Source organism: Triticum aestivum, chromosome 3A (genome assembly GCF_018294505.1).
Source record: "Triticum aestivum cultivar Chinese Spring chromosome 3A, IWGSC CS RefSeq v2.1, whole genome shotgun sequence".
NCBI classification, from domain to species: domain Eukaryota; kingdom Viridiplantae; phylum Streptophyta; class Magnoliopsida; order Poales; family Poaceae; genus Triticum; species Triticum aestivum.
Window position 1 is genome coordinate 63,768,036 of NC_057800.1, and position 16,792 is coordinate 63,784,827.

At 45.6% G+C, this 16,792-nt stretch overlaps 1 protein-coding gene across 1 annotated transcript; it reads left to right on the plus strand.

Annotated features, from left to right (window-relative positions):
- The first annotated feature begins 5,647 nt into the window (after positions 1–5,647).
- Positions 5,648–7,339, plus strand: LOC123057918 (lecithin-cholesterol acyltransferase-like 1). Its single transcript, XM_044480781.1, has 2 exons — positions 5,648–6,084; positions 6,168–7,339. The coding sequence occupies exons 1-2, from the start codon at positions 5,717–5,719 to the stop codon at positions 7,042–7,044; spliced, it is 1,245 nt and encodes a 414-aa protein (XP_044336716.1). The 5' UTR covers positions 5,648–5,716; the 3' UTR covers positions 7,045–7,339.
- Positions 7,340–16,792: the final 9,453 nt, after the last annotated feature.

Genomic DNA, 16,792 nt, shown 5'->3' on the forward strand with positions numbered 1-16,792 from the left:
AGCACGGCTGCATGATGTCAGTATGGCGATGAAGATGTTGCCAGTGTAAATTTTCAGCTCAAGAGCACGCTCTGCGGCCACGAGTGCTTGCTTGCCTAGACCATTCTAGCCAAGCCCCTGTATCACTGAGTTCCATGATCCGGTGTCTCTTACTCTTGTTTCATCAAACACCTGCTGCAGATCCCGTGTCATGCCACAGCTGCTGTACATGCTGATCAGAGAATTGCAGAGGAAGGCACTGCTGCTGCGACAAAGACTGTTCTTCACCGTGCGTGCATGGACTTGCCTCCCCAAAACAAGCAACGCCAGCACCGAGCAGACCTGCAGAGCAGTTGTGTATGTGGAAACGCATGGCTTGACATTGCCTTCCAGTCCCACCAAATGGACGGAGATGCGGAGTGCGTCTTCTCCACGGCGGTTCTCCAACAAGCAGGACATTATGATGTTCCATGAGAATGAATCCTTGTTACTCATAGATGTGGAGAGCTCAAGAGCCTTGCTGTCGAGCTTATGCCATGAGTATCCACTCATCATGGTGTTCCATGAAGAGATGTCCTTGTACCGCATCCCATGGAAGACCTTCTCGGCGTCAGACAGTGCACCCAGTTTTGCATGCACATCCATCGATCAACGCATTCCAAGCAAAGATGCAATCTTTGCTCCCTTGGTCCAAGAGCTTGACGATGAGCGAATGGAGCTGTGCCGCCATGGACAGCGACCCGAGGGCAACACAGGCGTTGAGCAACGAGCTGAAGAAGTGGGCGTTGGGCAGAACCTTGCGCGCAAAGAGCTCACCGTAGAGGACTGCAAAAAGCTCAACAGCTCTATCGGGCTCACCATTGTGGACATGGCACGACAGCATGGCCGTCCAGGTGAACACATTATGCCCATCCAGTGGTAGCTGGTCGAAGAGACACGCGCCGTGGTGATTGCCCTGGCATGGGACAGGCCCCCGATCATGGTGGTGTATGAGGCCGCGTTCTTCTTGGGCATCTCACTGAAGAAGTACGGCCGGCGTCGACGAGCGCGGCGTTCCAGGCCACCTGGTTCTTGCTAGGCATTGCGTCGAACAAGTCGAGGGCCCTCTCTGCTTGACCGGATTTGCCGGCATCGTTGAGCACGACTTCAAGGCCGGAGGAGATGGAGGGGGAAGCCCCCGAGCGGCTCTAGCGAGCGTCCGCGACGCCGTGCGCCGCCGTCGCTCTTACAAACGTAGTAGCGTCCCTCGCGCCACGCAAAGGATTGGCTCATAGCAGTGTCAAGATCACAGAAAGTTTGGGGGATAGGGAGCACAGAAAGCTTGTCGCTGCATCTGTGCTTGACCAGGAATATACGAGTGAGCCTATGCGTCGCTTAGAATTTGTGGCACATCCCGTAAAAGTTCGTCTTATAAAATAGTGAGCCTGTGCTAAGCGTGGGTTGACGCTTACGGTGACTGATAGCTGGTTAGACTCTACTCCAAGCTTCCTGATAGTAGCGTGTTGACGGACTGCTCGGCGAATGCTTTCGTTGAATAAAGCTCTCACAAGTTCCCTGCAAAAATAAAAGTTTTACGGAATATTCTTAACATGTATTTACAATGTTTTTATAGGTTGACGTGTGTCGACAAAATAGATCCCGTATAGCCGGTGACGCCGGCTACGAGGAGAGCGGTTGGGGCCGAAATTTTCTCCCACCAAGTCATCCAATGGATAGAGGAAATTATAAAATGAGGAGAGAAAACTGAAATTATGGTGGCCAGAGGACGGACCATTTTACGGGACCTAGTTTGTACTTCCTCCGTTCAAAATTACTTGTCGCAGAAATGGATATATCTAGACATTTCTGCGGTAAGTAATTCCGAACGGAGGGAGTACGTTTTATCGTGCAGTCCTGTAAAATGGTGGTTATTTTACACTTCCGCTCTGCTAGAAATGCTCTTAGTGCGAGCTGGAAGGCAGTCGCATCAAGGATGCATATAATGGGCCAGCCCAGAAGCGAGTCGATCGCTTCTTCCAATTTCCGTTCCTTCGTTCTTCTTTTTCCATTTAAATTTGTTTATATTTCAAAAAATATTTTAAATACAAGCATTCCAAAACTTAAACATATTGAAATTTTCTTGAAAATGTTAACGCAATGTTAAAAATTTGTTAGCGTCAATTCAAAAAATGTAGAGATATTAAAAAAACCAAACACATACCCACAAATAAAAGTTCAAACACATACATTTGAAATGTTAATCATGATTTTTGTAAATGTGCATAAATAAATGTTCCAGATGTATACAAAGAAGGTACAACATGTATGAAAAAATAGACATTGAAAACATGTATTTAAAAATGTTAAACATGTACTCCCTCCGTTTCTAAATGTAAATCTTTGTAGAGATTCCATTATGAACCACATACGGATGTATATAGATGCATTTTATAGTGTAGATTCACTTATTTTGCTCCGTATGTGGTCCATAGTGAAATCTCTCCAAAGACTTATATTTAGGAACAGAGGGAGTATAAAAAATGTTCCTAGTGCATGAAAAAATGTACAAGGTGTATGAAAAACAAGTAGACATAAAAACTTCAAAAAACGTTGATCATGCATTTGAAAAATGTTAAACATGTATATTAAAAATTTCTTGATGTATAAGAAAAATGTACAACATGTATGATAAAATGTTTACCTCAAAATATATTTTTGAAAAAATGTTATATATGAAAAATGTTAAAGGGATATAAAAAATGTTTATATGTATACCAAAATGTGTAATGTGTATGAACGATAAAATACACATCAACACATATGTTTGGGAAAATGTTAATAAGATATTTAGAAAATGTTCAACGTGTACACAAAAAATGTTCAGATGTATATGAAAAATGTTTCATGTGTTCAGAAAATGTTGATCCTCTATAAAATAATGTTCCTTTTCTATATGAAAAGGGAAAGAAAAAACCAACACAAAACCAAAAGGAAAAAAAAGGAAAAATAAAAACCAAAGAAAATGAATGCAAAAGAATGAAAACAATGAAAACCAAAAAAACACAAAGAAAAACAAAAAAACAAGAAAGTAACGAAGAAAAGCAAAGTAATAGAAAAAGAAAAAACCCAACAAAACAAAGAAAATCTAAGAAACACAAAGAAAATGGGAAAGAAAAGAAAAAAAATAGTGAAAATTGAGAAAGAGACAGAGAACACTGATGAAAAACGAAGAAAACAGGAAAAACCAAAGAAAACAAGGGGAAAAGAAAGAAAACTGAAAGGAAGAACAAAAAAATGAAAAAATGAAACAAAGAAAACCGTAGTAGCGAGCACACCAAACAACGAGCGAGCAAGCGTGAAGAAACGTTAGAAATGGGCCAGCCCAGTATTGTAAAGGAATCGAAATGGGAAAGCAACCATGGGTACTCATCCGAAATACTCGTAAGACTTACATTAGATCTACACAATAGATATGCATCGATATCAAAGGAAAGGGGTAGTATATGTGGACTATACTGCAGAAATGCCAGAACAAGGGGGAGAAATTTATCCTATCGAAGACTACATCTTCTTGCAGCCATCATTTTGTAGCAGTAGAAGAGCGGAGTATTATATGGTATCATCTTGTACATATGTACATCAATAATACCGCTCGGTGCTCCTCTCCTCGTCCCCCTGAGAGAAAGCGATCACCGGATGTATTTTTCTGTTATCTAGGTGTGTTTTAATAAGTATCCGGTTTTAGTTGTAAGAGGTCGAGATACAACTTCAAGTTATCCTGTTACCTCAACTACTCTGCCCTCCAGGACACTAGCAACGTGTCGTGCTTCGCCTCTACATCAACTACTCTGCCCTCCAGGACCCTGGCAACGTGTCGTGCTTCGTGGAACAAATGAGCTCCGTGTATGACCCCACCGCCGTGCGCCCCCTTCTTCGGCTCCACCCAAGCCTTCCACTATCCCGATCCAGATCGCAATAAGTAGCAATCAATTATTTCTGAATAAACTCGGCTGAAATTTCTCAGTTTTCCTCATGAGCTGGTGATATCAAATCAAAAAAAATGCTCAGGAACTTCTCCTACATGAGCACGTTGGTGGAGAGGCTAGAAAGGATGGGGGTACCGCGATGGCGAGACCATGTTCGACGCGCCCTACGACTTCCAGTACGTTGTCACGCCGGTGGGGCGCCCGTAGAAGGTCGGCAACACCTTCTTCTAGGCGCTCAAGGGCCTCGTCGAGAGGGTGAGCGGGCTTAACGGCGGCAGGCCGGTGGTGCTCGCCACCCACAGCTTCGGCCTGGCGCCAGTGGTTCGTGCCCACGGCCGCCCAGTGGGGCGGCATCGTCCTGGGGATATGACATCAGAGGATCTCTAGGGGGGAAAAATCCAATTTTTGAGGAAGGTTCAACTTTTTTTTGAGCACTAATTTTATCTTTTCGACCCCGAGCTCCCCCAATGTCATATTGTTATGAATGTTTGCACGCACATAGAAAACTGGTTAATGTTTGATGTAAAAAAAATCAGTTATATATATATATATATTTCAAATTTATTGTTCACCCAGCATGATATGAGCTCGTGTCCAGTTATGGATTTCCACGTCAGAGGCTGCTTTTTGTTGTGTTGGAACGGTTATTCCCTCTAGTGTCTTCTAATGTGTGCTACGTGTGTTGCAAACTATGGTAGTAAGAAGACCGAAACAGCCAATGGAGGCCGAGCGGTTTCAAATATAATTTTCTAAAGGAATTTATTTTTTCGGGAAGACGCGCGCGCGCGCACACACACTTCCTCATCCAATTTTTCACATGTTCGTGCGGAGCATATACTCCCTCCGTTTCTAAAAAGACAAATATTTAGGAACTGAGGAAGTATAAGTTTCTATGGATTTATTTTTTATTTTTTTATAACTATTAAATATAATTTTCGATCTTTTTTTAAAAGGCTCCATAAAGCCCGTCCTGCAAATATTCACACGCATGTATCATACTCTTGATCTCGAAAAAAAATTAGGATACTCCTTTTTTAAAAGAAAGTACTATCTCAGTTCAGGTTTATTTGTCCTCTTTTATTTTGTGTCGGACTTTGATGTTAGATTTAACTAGCAAAATATATGTTATATACCACAAAAATAATATCATTGCAAACTTCTTTCAAATACAAACCCATCAATATGATTTTTATGGGATACGATTTATATTTTAGCGGTCAAATATGTGATCAAACTTTGACACAAAATATAAAATGAACCAATAAATCAGGACGGAGGTAGTATCCACTGATCCATGTTAAAAAAGAAAAGGCTCAAATGGTACGATCCCTCCGTCACTTCATAATGAAGTCTTCACGAAATCCTCGAAAATGATTCTGTGCACACATCCGCGTGGTCAATATTTCAAGTGTCAAACGCTGCCTTCTATTCAAACATAAAAAACATGGACGTGTCCAAAGGACCTTGGTACCATGCCTAGTCTTCCTTGTTTAGAGGAGAATCAAAGAATTACTAGTGATTTTCCTAAGCAGACGTTCACATCCGGTGCCCCTTGGGTCTCACAAGCAAAATGTCAAGAACTACTACTGTACTTTAATCCACATGGACCAACTGATGCGCATTGTGGATAGGAGCGACATGGGATGCTTCGTGTATAAAATGTGAATTGGTCGCAAGCCCCCAATCAACACCCATCTCGCCTACCACCATCTGCAGATTGGACAAAAGGAGTACGACTCTGAATTAACTTTGATCATTCCATCGGCCCATCCATGGCGACCCCGTTGCTTCTTGCGCAGTTACTACTGGCAGTGGCACTAGCAGCGGTGCAAGCGGCGCCGCGCTTGCACCCCGTCGTCCTGGTGCCGGGCTACGCCACCAACGAGCTGGACGCGCGGCTCACCAAGCTCTACCGGCCGTCGTCGCCGGGCTGCGGGGCGCGCAAGGAGGAGGGGTGGTTCCGCCTCTACCTCAACTATTCCGCCCTCCAGGACCCCGGCAACGTGCCGTGCTTCGCGGAGCAGATGAGCTCCGTGTACGACCCCGCCGCCGACGACTACTCCAATGTCCCCGGCGTGGAGACGCGCGTCCCCTTCTTCGGCTCCACCCAAGCCTTCCGCTACCCCGATCCTGACCGCAAGTAAGTACTAGCTATCGGTTGCTCAATCGTGTCGTGCCCATAATTATGAATCAGAACCGGCTGAAATTTCTCGATTTTTCAAGGAATTTCTCCTACATGAGCACGTTTATCGAGCGGTTGGAGAAGATGGGGTACCGCGACGGCGAGACCATGTTCGGCGCGCCCTACGACTTCCGGTACGCCGTCGCGCCGGTGGGGCACCCGTCCAGGGTGGGCGACGCCTTCTTCCGGGCGCTCAAGGGCCTCGTCGAGAGGGCGAGCGGGCTTAACGGCGGCATGCCGGTGGTGATCGCCACCTACAGCGCCGGCGGCCCGCTGGCGCACCAGTTCCTCGTCCGCCAGCCGCTGGCCTGGCGCCAGCGGTTCGTGCGGCGGTTCGTGCCCATCGCCGCCCCGTGGGGCGGCATCGTCCTGGGGATGCTGACGCTCGTCTCCGGGAACAACATGGGCCTGCCGTTCGTCGAGCCGCGCGCGCTGCTGCGGCAAGGCAGGAGCCTGCAGAGCAGCCTATGGATACTGCCCAGCCCGGCCGCCTTCGGCACCGCGACGCCGTTGGCTACCACGAAGAGCAGGAACTACTCGGCCGGCGACGTGGCGGACTACCTCGTCGCCATCGGGTTTGGCGAGGCCGTCAGGCCGTACAAGTCCCGCGTGCTGCCGCTGTTTGGCGGGGAGCTGCCGCATCCCGGGGTGCCGGTGACCTCCGTCATCGGGGTCGGGGTGGGGACAACTGAAAGGATAGTGTATCCCGGGGATGACTTCGACGCGACGCCGTCTGTGGTCGCCGGAGACGGCGACGGGGTGGTGAACCTGGCGAGCGCCATGGCGGTGGAGACGCCGTGGAGCCGCCGTGGTGGGGATTTTAGGATGGTCAAGGTGCTCAACATGTCTCATAATGCCCTTGTGGTGGATGATCGAGCGCTTGAGATCATCATGCGAGAGATTCAACGGGCTGATTAGGTAATCGGTTTTGCTACAACTCAGCTCAGTTGTAGTTATGGTCTCATTCACCTGGACAGCCGTTGGATCAAAAGCATTCTGACATTCGTGTGTTGTTGTGTCCTTGTTCAATCGTTCACCGTGCAGCGGTCTTGTTAATGGGCCTTTTTCGCGAGCTTTTGCTCGTTGGTTCGATGCTACCAGCTGCTTTATCCCTGGGTCGTCATGTTTGATTTGACCAGCCTGATGGTCTTTCTTTCATTCATGTAAATATTCTGACGGTTCAATAAAAAGTTTCGGAGTTTGTAAAAAAAAACCAGCTACTGTTTTCTATTTTTCTTCTACAGGATGCTACTTCACATTGTGAACGCGATACTTTTTGTACTGTTTAATTTGGACATTGGTACACTCTTTCAAGCTTCATGCTTTAAAAGTCCACATACAATCAGTTTTATTATTATATTTTTATCTTTTTCTCATTCTTGATTTTTTTTCTTTTTTGTTGTTGTTGTTCTTCATTTTTTTGCTATTTTTTTCTATTTTCATGGGACAAGGTGGGTCTCAACTAGGCTTCTTTCACGCCATTAGTCGTAGATCAAATTATGTTGTGATTCTATAAAAGCGGGTTCGCAACTGCATGTTTTTAAGACGTGCAACAACTTTATGTTTTTAAGGTGGATCGTAACTTATGACACACTCGTTTATAATTGTGCACTAATCATACACGCATCACGCATCATTCTAGATTAGACAGAGAATATGGTTGACTTTGATCTATGTCATGATATTTTTTTTAGTTAAATGTATACTCAAGGGGATTCTTAGAATACACTCAACATCCAGTAGGTTGAAGTTATCTTTCAGAAGAAGATCGTCCAATTTCCAATGACGGGACATATTAATTCATCTACTGCCCGAAGCAAGATACCACCGCTATTTGTTGGAATTTTCGTGGTCGGGCTACCCGGAACCCAATGATCCTCAATCTTTAATATTCGTGTCTATATCAACTCTCCAAATAAGACCTCTCTTGAGAGTACTAATGCTTTGTCACGTGAAAGACCCACTATCTAAATAATACTTCCCCTTCAAAACACCGGCACACAAAGTTTTCGGGATGGGCTAAGAGCATCCATGCCTGTTTTGCAAGCATTGCTGATATGATTGCATGTAGGTCATGGAAATCCATTCTGTTGGAAGCGTAGCAGAATTTTAAAATTTTCTACGCATCACCAAGATCAATCTATGAAGTCATCTAGCAACGAGGGAGAGTGGAATGCATCTACATACCCCTGTAGATCACGAGCGGAAGCGTTTAAGAGAACGAGGTTGATGGAGTCGTACTCGACGTGATTCAAATCACCGATGACCAAGTGCCGAACGGACAGCACATCCGCGTTCAACACACGTACGGTTGGGAAGACGTCTCCTCCAACTTGATTCAGCAAGGGGGGAGGAGAGATTGATGAAGATCCAGCAGCACGACGGCGTGGTGGTGAAAGCAACGGTAATCTCGGCAGGGCTTCGCCAAGCGCTGGGAGACGGAGGAGTGTCACGGGAGGGAGAGGGAGAGGCCAGGGGCTTGGGTGCGCAGCCCTCCCTCCCCTCCACTATATATAGGGTGCCTAGGGGGTGCCGGCCCTAGGAGATCCAATCTCCTAGGGGGGGCGGCGGCCAAGGGGGGTGCCTTGCCCCCCAAGGCAAGGGTGGCGCCCCCCACCCCTAGGGTTTCTAACCTAGGGGGAGGCCCAAGGGGGGGCGCACCATCCCACTAGGGCCTGGTTCCCCTCCCACTTCAGCCCATGGGGCCCTCCCGGATAGGTGGCCCCACCTGGTGGACCCCCGGGACCCTTCCGGTGGTTCCGGTACAATACCGGTGACCCCCGAAACCTTCTCGATGGCCGAAATTGGACTTCCTATATATAAATCTTACCTCCGGACCATTCCGGAACTCCTCGTGACGTCCGGGATCTCATCCGGGACTCCGAACAACTTTCGGGTTATCGTGTGCTAATATCTCTACAACCCTAGCGTTACCGAACCTTAAGTGTGTAGACCCTACGGGTTCGGGAGACATGCAGACATGACCGAGAAACCTCTCCGGTCAATAACCAACAGCGGGATCTGGATACCCATGTTGGCTTCCACATGCTCCACGATGATCTCATCGGATGAACCACGATGTCGAGGATTCAATCAATCTGTATACAATTCCCTTTGTCAATCGGTACGTTACTTGCCCGAGACTCGATCGTCGGTATCCCAATACCTTGTTCAGTCTCGTTACCGACAAGTCACTTTACTCGTACCGTAATGAATGATCCCGTGATCAACCACTTGATCACATTGAGCTTATTATGATGATGCATTACCGAGTGGGCCTAGAGATACCTCTCCGTCATACGGAGTGACAAATCCCAGTCTCGATTCGTGCCAACCCAACAGACACTTTTGGAGATACCTGTAATGTACCTTTATAGTCACCCAGTTACGTTGTGACGTTTGGCACACCCAAGGCACTCCTACGGTATCCGGGAGTTGCACAATCTCATGGTCTAAGGATATGATACTTGACATTCAGAAAAGCTACAGCAAACGAACTACACGATCTTTGAGCTATGCTTAGGATTGGGTCTTGTCCATCACATCATTCTCCTAATGATGTGATCCCGTTATCAATGACATCCAATGTCCATAGTCAGGAAACCATGACTATCTTTTGATCAACAAGCTAGTCAACTAGAGGCTCACTAGGGACGTGTTGTGGTCTATGTATTCACACATGTATTACGATTTCTGGATAACACAATTATAGCATGAACAATAGACAATTATCATGAACAAAGAAATATAATAATAACCATTTTATTATTGCCTCTAGGGCATATTTCCAACAGTCTCCCACTTGCACTAGAGTCAATATTCTAGTTACATTGTGATGAATCGAACACCCATGCAGTTCTGGTGTTGATCATGTTTTGCTCTAGGGAGAGGTTTAGTCAACGGATCTGCTACATTCATGTCCGTATGTAATTTACAAATCTCTGTGTCTCCATTTTGAACACTTTCACGAATGGAGTTGAAGCGACGCTTGATATGCCTGGTCTTCCTGTGAAACCTGGGCTCCTTGGCAAGGGCAATAGCTCCAGTGTTGTCACAGAAGAGAGTCATCGGGCCCGACGCATTGGGTATGACTCCTAGGTCGGTAATGAACTCCTTCACCCAGACTGCTTCTTGTGGTGCCTCCGAGGCTGCCATGTACTCCTCTTCACATGTAGATCCCGCCACAACGCTTTGCTTGCAACTGCACCAGCTTACCGCCCCACCATTCAAAATATACACGTATCCGGTTTGTGACTTAGAGTTATCCAGATCTGTGTCAAAGCTAGCATCGACGTAACCCTTTACGACGAGCTCTTCGTCACCTCCATAAACGAGAAACATTTCCTTGGTCCTTTTGAGGTACTTCAGGATATTCTTGACCGCTGTCCAGTGTTCCATGCCCGGATTACTTTGGTACCTTCCTAAACTTACGGCAAGGTTTACATCAGGTCTGGTACACAGCATAACATACATGATAGACCCTATGGCCGAGGCATAGGGGACGACACTCATCTTTTCTCTATCTTCTGCCGTGGTCGGGCATTGAGCCGTGCTCAATCTTGTACCTTGCAATATAGGCAAGAACCCCTTCTTTGACTGATCCATTTTGAACTTCTTCAATATCTTGTCAAGGTACGTACTCTATGAAAGACCAATGAGGCGTCTCGATCTATCTCTATAGATCTTGATGCCTAATATATAAGCAGCTTCTCCAAGGTCCTTCATTGAAAAACACTTGTTCAAGTAGGCCTTTATGCTTTCCAAGAATTCTATATCATTTCCCATCAACAGTATGTCATCCACATACAATATGAGAAATGCTACAGAGCTCCCACTCACTTTCTTGTAAATGCAGGCTTCTCCATAAGTCTGCATAAACCCAAATGCTTTGATCATCTCATCAAAACGAATGTTCCAACTCTGAGATGCTTGCACCAGCCCATAAATCGAGCGTTGGAGCTTGCACACCTTGTCAGCATTCTTAGGATCGACAAAACCTTCCGGCTGCATCATATACAATTCTTCCTTAAGGAAACCATTGAGGAATGCCGTTTTGACGTCCATTTGCCATATTTCATAATCATAGAATGCGGCAATTGCTAGCATGATTCGGACGGACTTCAGCTTCGCTACGGGTGAGAAAGTCTCATCGTAGTCAACCCCTTGAACTTGTCAATAACCCTTAGCGACAAGCTGAGCTTTATAGATGGTTACGTTACCATCCGCGTATGTCTTCTTCTTAAAGATCCATTTGTTTTCTATGGCTCGCCGATCATCGGGCAAGTCAGTCAAAGTCCATACTTCGTTTTCATACATGGATCCTATCTCGGATTTCATGGCTTCCAACCATTTGTCGGAATCCAGGCCCGCCATCACTTCTTCATAGTTCGAAGGTTCACCGTTGTCTAACAACATGATTTCCAGGACAGGGTTGCTGTACCACTCTAGTGCGGAACGTGTCCTCGTGGACCTACGAAGTTCAGTAGCAACTTGATCTGAAGTTTCATGATCATCATCATCAACTTCCTCTCTAGTCGGTGCAGGCACCTCAGGAACATTTTCTTGAGCTGCACCACTTACCGGTTCAAGAGGTAATACTTCATCAAGTTCTACTGTCCTCCCACTTATTTCTTTTGAGAGAAACCCTTTCTCTAGAAAGGACCCATTCTTGGCAACAAAGATCTTGCCTTCGGATCTAAGGTAGAAGGTATACCCAACAGTTTCTTTAGGGTATCCTATGAAGACGCATTTTTCCGACTTGGGTTCGAGCTTTTCAGGTTGAAGTTTCTTGACATAAGCATCGCATCCCCAAACTTTTAGAAACGACAGCTTAGGTTTCTTCCCAAACCATAATTCATACGGTGTTGTCTCAACGGATTTTGACGGAGCCCTATTTAAAGTGAATGCGGCAGTCTCTAAAGCATAGCCCCAAAATGACAGCAGTAGATCGGTAAGAGACATCATAGATCGCACCATATCTAATAGAGTGCGATTACGACGTTCGGACACACCATTACGCTGAGGTGTTCCAGGCGGCGTGAGTTGTGAAACTATTCCATATTTTCTTAAGTGTGTGCCAAATTCGTGACTCAAGTATTCTCCCCACGATCTGATCGCAAGAACTTGATTTTCCTGTCACGTTGATACTCAACCTCACTCTGAAATTCCTTGAACTTTTCAAAGGTCTCAGACTTGTGTTTCATTAAGTAGACATACCCATATCTACTCAAGTCATCAGTGAGGGTGAGAACATAACGATAGCCACCGCGAGCCTCAACACTCATTGGACCACACACATCAGTATGTATGATTTCCAATAAGTTGGTTGCTCGCTCCATTGTTCCTGAGAACGGAGTCTTGGTCATTTTACCCATGAGGCATGGTTCGCACGTGTCAAATGATTCGTAATCAAGAGACTCTAAAAGTCCATCTGCATGGAGCTTCTTCATGCGTTTGAAACCTATGTGACCAAGGCGGCAGTGCCACAAGTATGTGGGACTATCATTATCAACCTTACATCTTTTGGTATTCACACTATGAATATGTGTAGCATTACGCTCGAGATTCATTAAGAATAAACCATTCACCATTGGAGCATGACCATAAAACATATCTCTCATATAAATAGAACAACCATTATTCTCGAATTTAAATGAGTAGCCATCTCGAATTAAACGAGATCCTGATACAATGTTCATGCTCAAAGCTGGCACTAAATAACAATTATTGAGGTTTAAAACTAATCCCGTAGGTAAATGTAGAGGTAGCGTGCCGACGGCGATCACATCGACCTTGGAACCATTTCCGACGCGCATCGTCACCTCGTCCTTCGCCAGTCTCGCTTATTCCGCAGCTCCTGTTTTGAGTTACAAATGTGAGCAACCGCACCGATATCAAATACCCAGGAGCTACTACGAGTACTGGTAAGGTACACATCAATTACATGTATATCACATATACCTTTAGTGTTGCAGGCCTTCTTATTCGCTAAGTATTTGGGGCAGTTCCGCTTCCAGTGACTACTTCCCTTGCAATAAAAGCACTCAGTCTCGGGCTTGGGTCCATTCTTTGGCTTCTTCCTGGCAGCTTGCTTACCGGGCGCGGCAACTCCCTTGCCGTCCTTCTCGAAGTTCTTTTTATCCTTGCCCTTCTTGAACTTAGTGGTTTATTCACCATCAACACTTGATGTTCCTTTTTGACTTCTACCTCTACTGATTTCAGCATTGAATATACCTCAGGAATGGTCTTTTCCATCCCCTGCATATTGAAGTTCATCACAAAGCTCTTATAGCTCGGTGGAAGTGACTGAAGGATTCTGTCAATGACCGCGTCATCCGGGAGATTAACTCCCAGCTGAGTCAAGCGGTTATGCAACCCAGACATTTTGAGTATGTGCTCACCGACAGAACTATTTTCCTCCATCTTACAGCTGAAGAACTTGTCGGAGACTTCATATCTCTCGACCCGGGCATGAGCTTGGAAAACCATTTTTAGCTCTTCGAACATCTCATATGCTCCGTGTCTCTCAAAACGCTTTTGGAGCCCCGGTTCTAAGCTGTAAAGCATGCCGCACTGAACGAGGGAGTAATCATTAGCACGTGTCTGCCAAGCGTTCATAACGTCTTGGTTCTATGGGACGGGTGCATCACCTAGCGGTGCTTCTAGGACATAATCTTTCTTGGCAGCTATGAGGATGATCCTTAGGTTCCGGACCCAGTCCGTATAGTTCTTGTCATCGTCTTTTAGCTTGGTTTTCTCTAGGAACGCGTTGAAGTTGAGGACAACGTGGGCCATTTGATCTACAAGACATATTGTAAAGATTTTAGACTAAGTTCATGATAATTAAGTTCATCTAATCAAATTATTCAATGAACTCCCACTCAGATAGACATCCCTCCAGTCATCTAAGTATAACATGATCCGAGTTAACTAGGCCGTGTCCGATCATCACGTGAGACGGACTAGTCAACATCAGTGAACATCTTCATGTTGATCGTATCTTCTATACGACTCATGCTCGACCTTTCGGTCTTCTGTGTTCCAAGGCCATGTCTGTACATGCTAGGCTCGTCAAGTCAACCTAAGTGTATTGCGTGTGTAAATCTGTCTTACACCCGTTGTATTCGAACGTTAGAATCTATCACACCCGATCATCACGTGGTGCTTCGAAACAACGAACCTTCGCAACGGTGCACAGTTAGGGGGAACACTTTCTTGAAATTATTACGAGGGATCATCTTATTTAAGCTATCGTCGTTCTAAGCAAATAAGATGTAGAACATGATAAACATCACATGCAATCAAATAGTGACATGATATGGCCAATATCATTTGCTCCTTTTGATCTCCATCTTCGGGGCTCCATGGTCATCGTTGTCACCGGCATGACACCATGATCTCCATCATCGTGTCTTCTTGAAGTTGTCATGTCATCTATCACTTCTACTACTATGGCTAACGCTTTAGCAATAAAGTAAAGTAATTACACGACGTTTATGTTGACATGCAGGTCATAAATAAATAAAGACAACTCCTATGGCTCCTGCCGGTTGTCATACTCATCGACATGCAAGTCGTGATTCCTATTACAAGAACATGACCATCTCATACATCACATATATCATTCATCACATCCTTTGGCCATATCACATCACAAAACACTTGCAGCAAAAACAAGTTAGACGTCCTCTAATTGTTGTTGCAAGTTTTTACGTGACTGCTATAGGTTTTTAGCAAGAACGTTTCTTACCTACGCCAAAACCACAACGTGAATTGCCAATTTCTATTTACCCTTCATAAGGACCCTGTTCATCGAATCCGATCCGACTAAAGTGGGAGAGACAGATAAAGGAAATATGCCCTAGAGGCAATAATAAAGTTATTATTTATTTCCTTATATCATGATAAATGTTTATTATTCATGCTAGAATTGTATTAACCGGAAACATAATACATGTGTGAATACATAGACAAACTTAGTGTCACTAGTATGCCTCTACTTGACTAGCTCGTTAATCAAAGATGGTTATGTTTCCTAACCATGAACAAGGTGTTTTTATTTGATTAACGAGGTCACATCATTAGTTGAATGATCTGATTGACATGACCCATTTCATTAGCTTAGCACCCGATCGTTTAGTATGTTGCTATTGCTTTCTTCATGACTTATACATGTTCCTATGACTATGAGATTATGCAACTCCCGTTTACCGGAGGAACGCTTTGTGTGCTACCAAACGTCACAACGTAACTGGGTGATTATAAAGGAGCTCTACAGGTGTCTCCAAAGGTAGATGTTGGGTTGGCATATTTCGAGATTAGGATTTTTCACTCCGATTGTCGGAGAGGTATCTCTGGGCCCTCTCGGTAATGCACATCACATAAGCCTTGCAAGCATTACAACTAATATCTTAGTTGTGAGATGATGTATTACGGAACGAGTAAAGAGACTTGCCGATAACAAGATTGAACTAGGTATTGGATACCGACGATCGAATCTTGGGCAAGTAACATACCGATGACAAAGGGAACAACGTATGTTGTTATGCGGTCTGACCGATAAAGATCTTCGTAGAATATGTAGGAGCCAATATGGGCATCCAGATCCCGCTATTGGTTATTGACCAGAGACGTGTCTCGGTCATGTCTACATTGTTCTCGAACCGTAGGGTCCGCATGCTTAACGTTACGATGACAGTTATTATGAGTTTATGCATTTTGATGTACCGAAGTTAGTTCGGAGTCCCGGATGTGATCATGGACATGACGAGGAGTCTCGAAATGGTCGAGACATAAAGATTGATATATTGGAAGCCTATGTTTGGATATCGGAAGTGTTCCGGGTGAAATCGAGATTTTACCGGAGTACCGGGAGGTTACCGGAACACCCCGGGAGTTATATGGGCCTTAGTGGGCTTTAGTGGAAAGGAGAAAGGGGTAGCCCAAGGTGGCCGTGCGTCCCCCCCCTTCCCTAGTCCTATTAGGACTAGGAGAGGTGCCCCCCCTCTCTCTCTCTTTCCCCCCCTCAAGGAGTCCTATTCCAACTAGGATTGGGGGGGGGGGAATCCTACTCCCAGAGGGAGTAGGACTCTCCTGACGCGCCCCCCTTGGCCGGCCAGCCCCTCCCCTTGGATCCTTTATATACGGAGGCAGGGGGCACCTCTAGACACAAGTTGATCCTTGAGATCGTTCCTTAGCCGTGTGCGGTGCCCCCTGCCACCATATTCCACCTCGATCATATTGTAATGGTGCTTAGGCGAAGCCCTGCGACAGTAGAACATCAAGATCATCACCACGGCATCGTGCTGACGGAACTCCTCCCCGACGCTTTGCTGGATCGGAGCCCGGAGATCGTCATCGAGCTGTACGTGTGCTAAGAACTCGGAGGTGCCGGAGTAACGGTGCTTGGATCGGTCGGATTGGGAAGACGTACGACTACTTCCTCTACGTTGCGTCAACGCTTCCGCAGTCGATCTGTGTGGGTACGTAGACAACACTCTCCCCTCTCGTTGCTATGCATCACCATGATCTTGCGTGTGCGTAGGAAATTTTTTGAAATTACTGCGTTCCCCAACAGTGGCATCCGAGCCTAGGTTTTATGGTTATGATGTTATATGCACGAGTAGAACACAAGTGAGTTGTGGGCGATATAAGTCATACTGCCTAC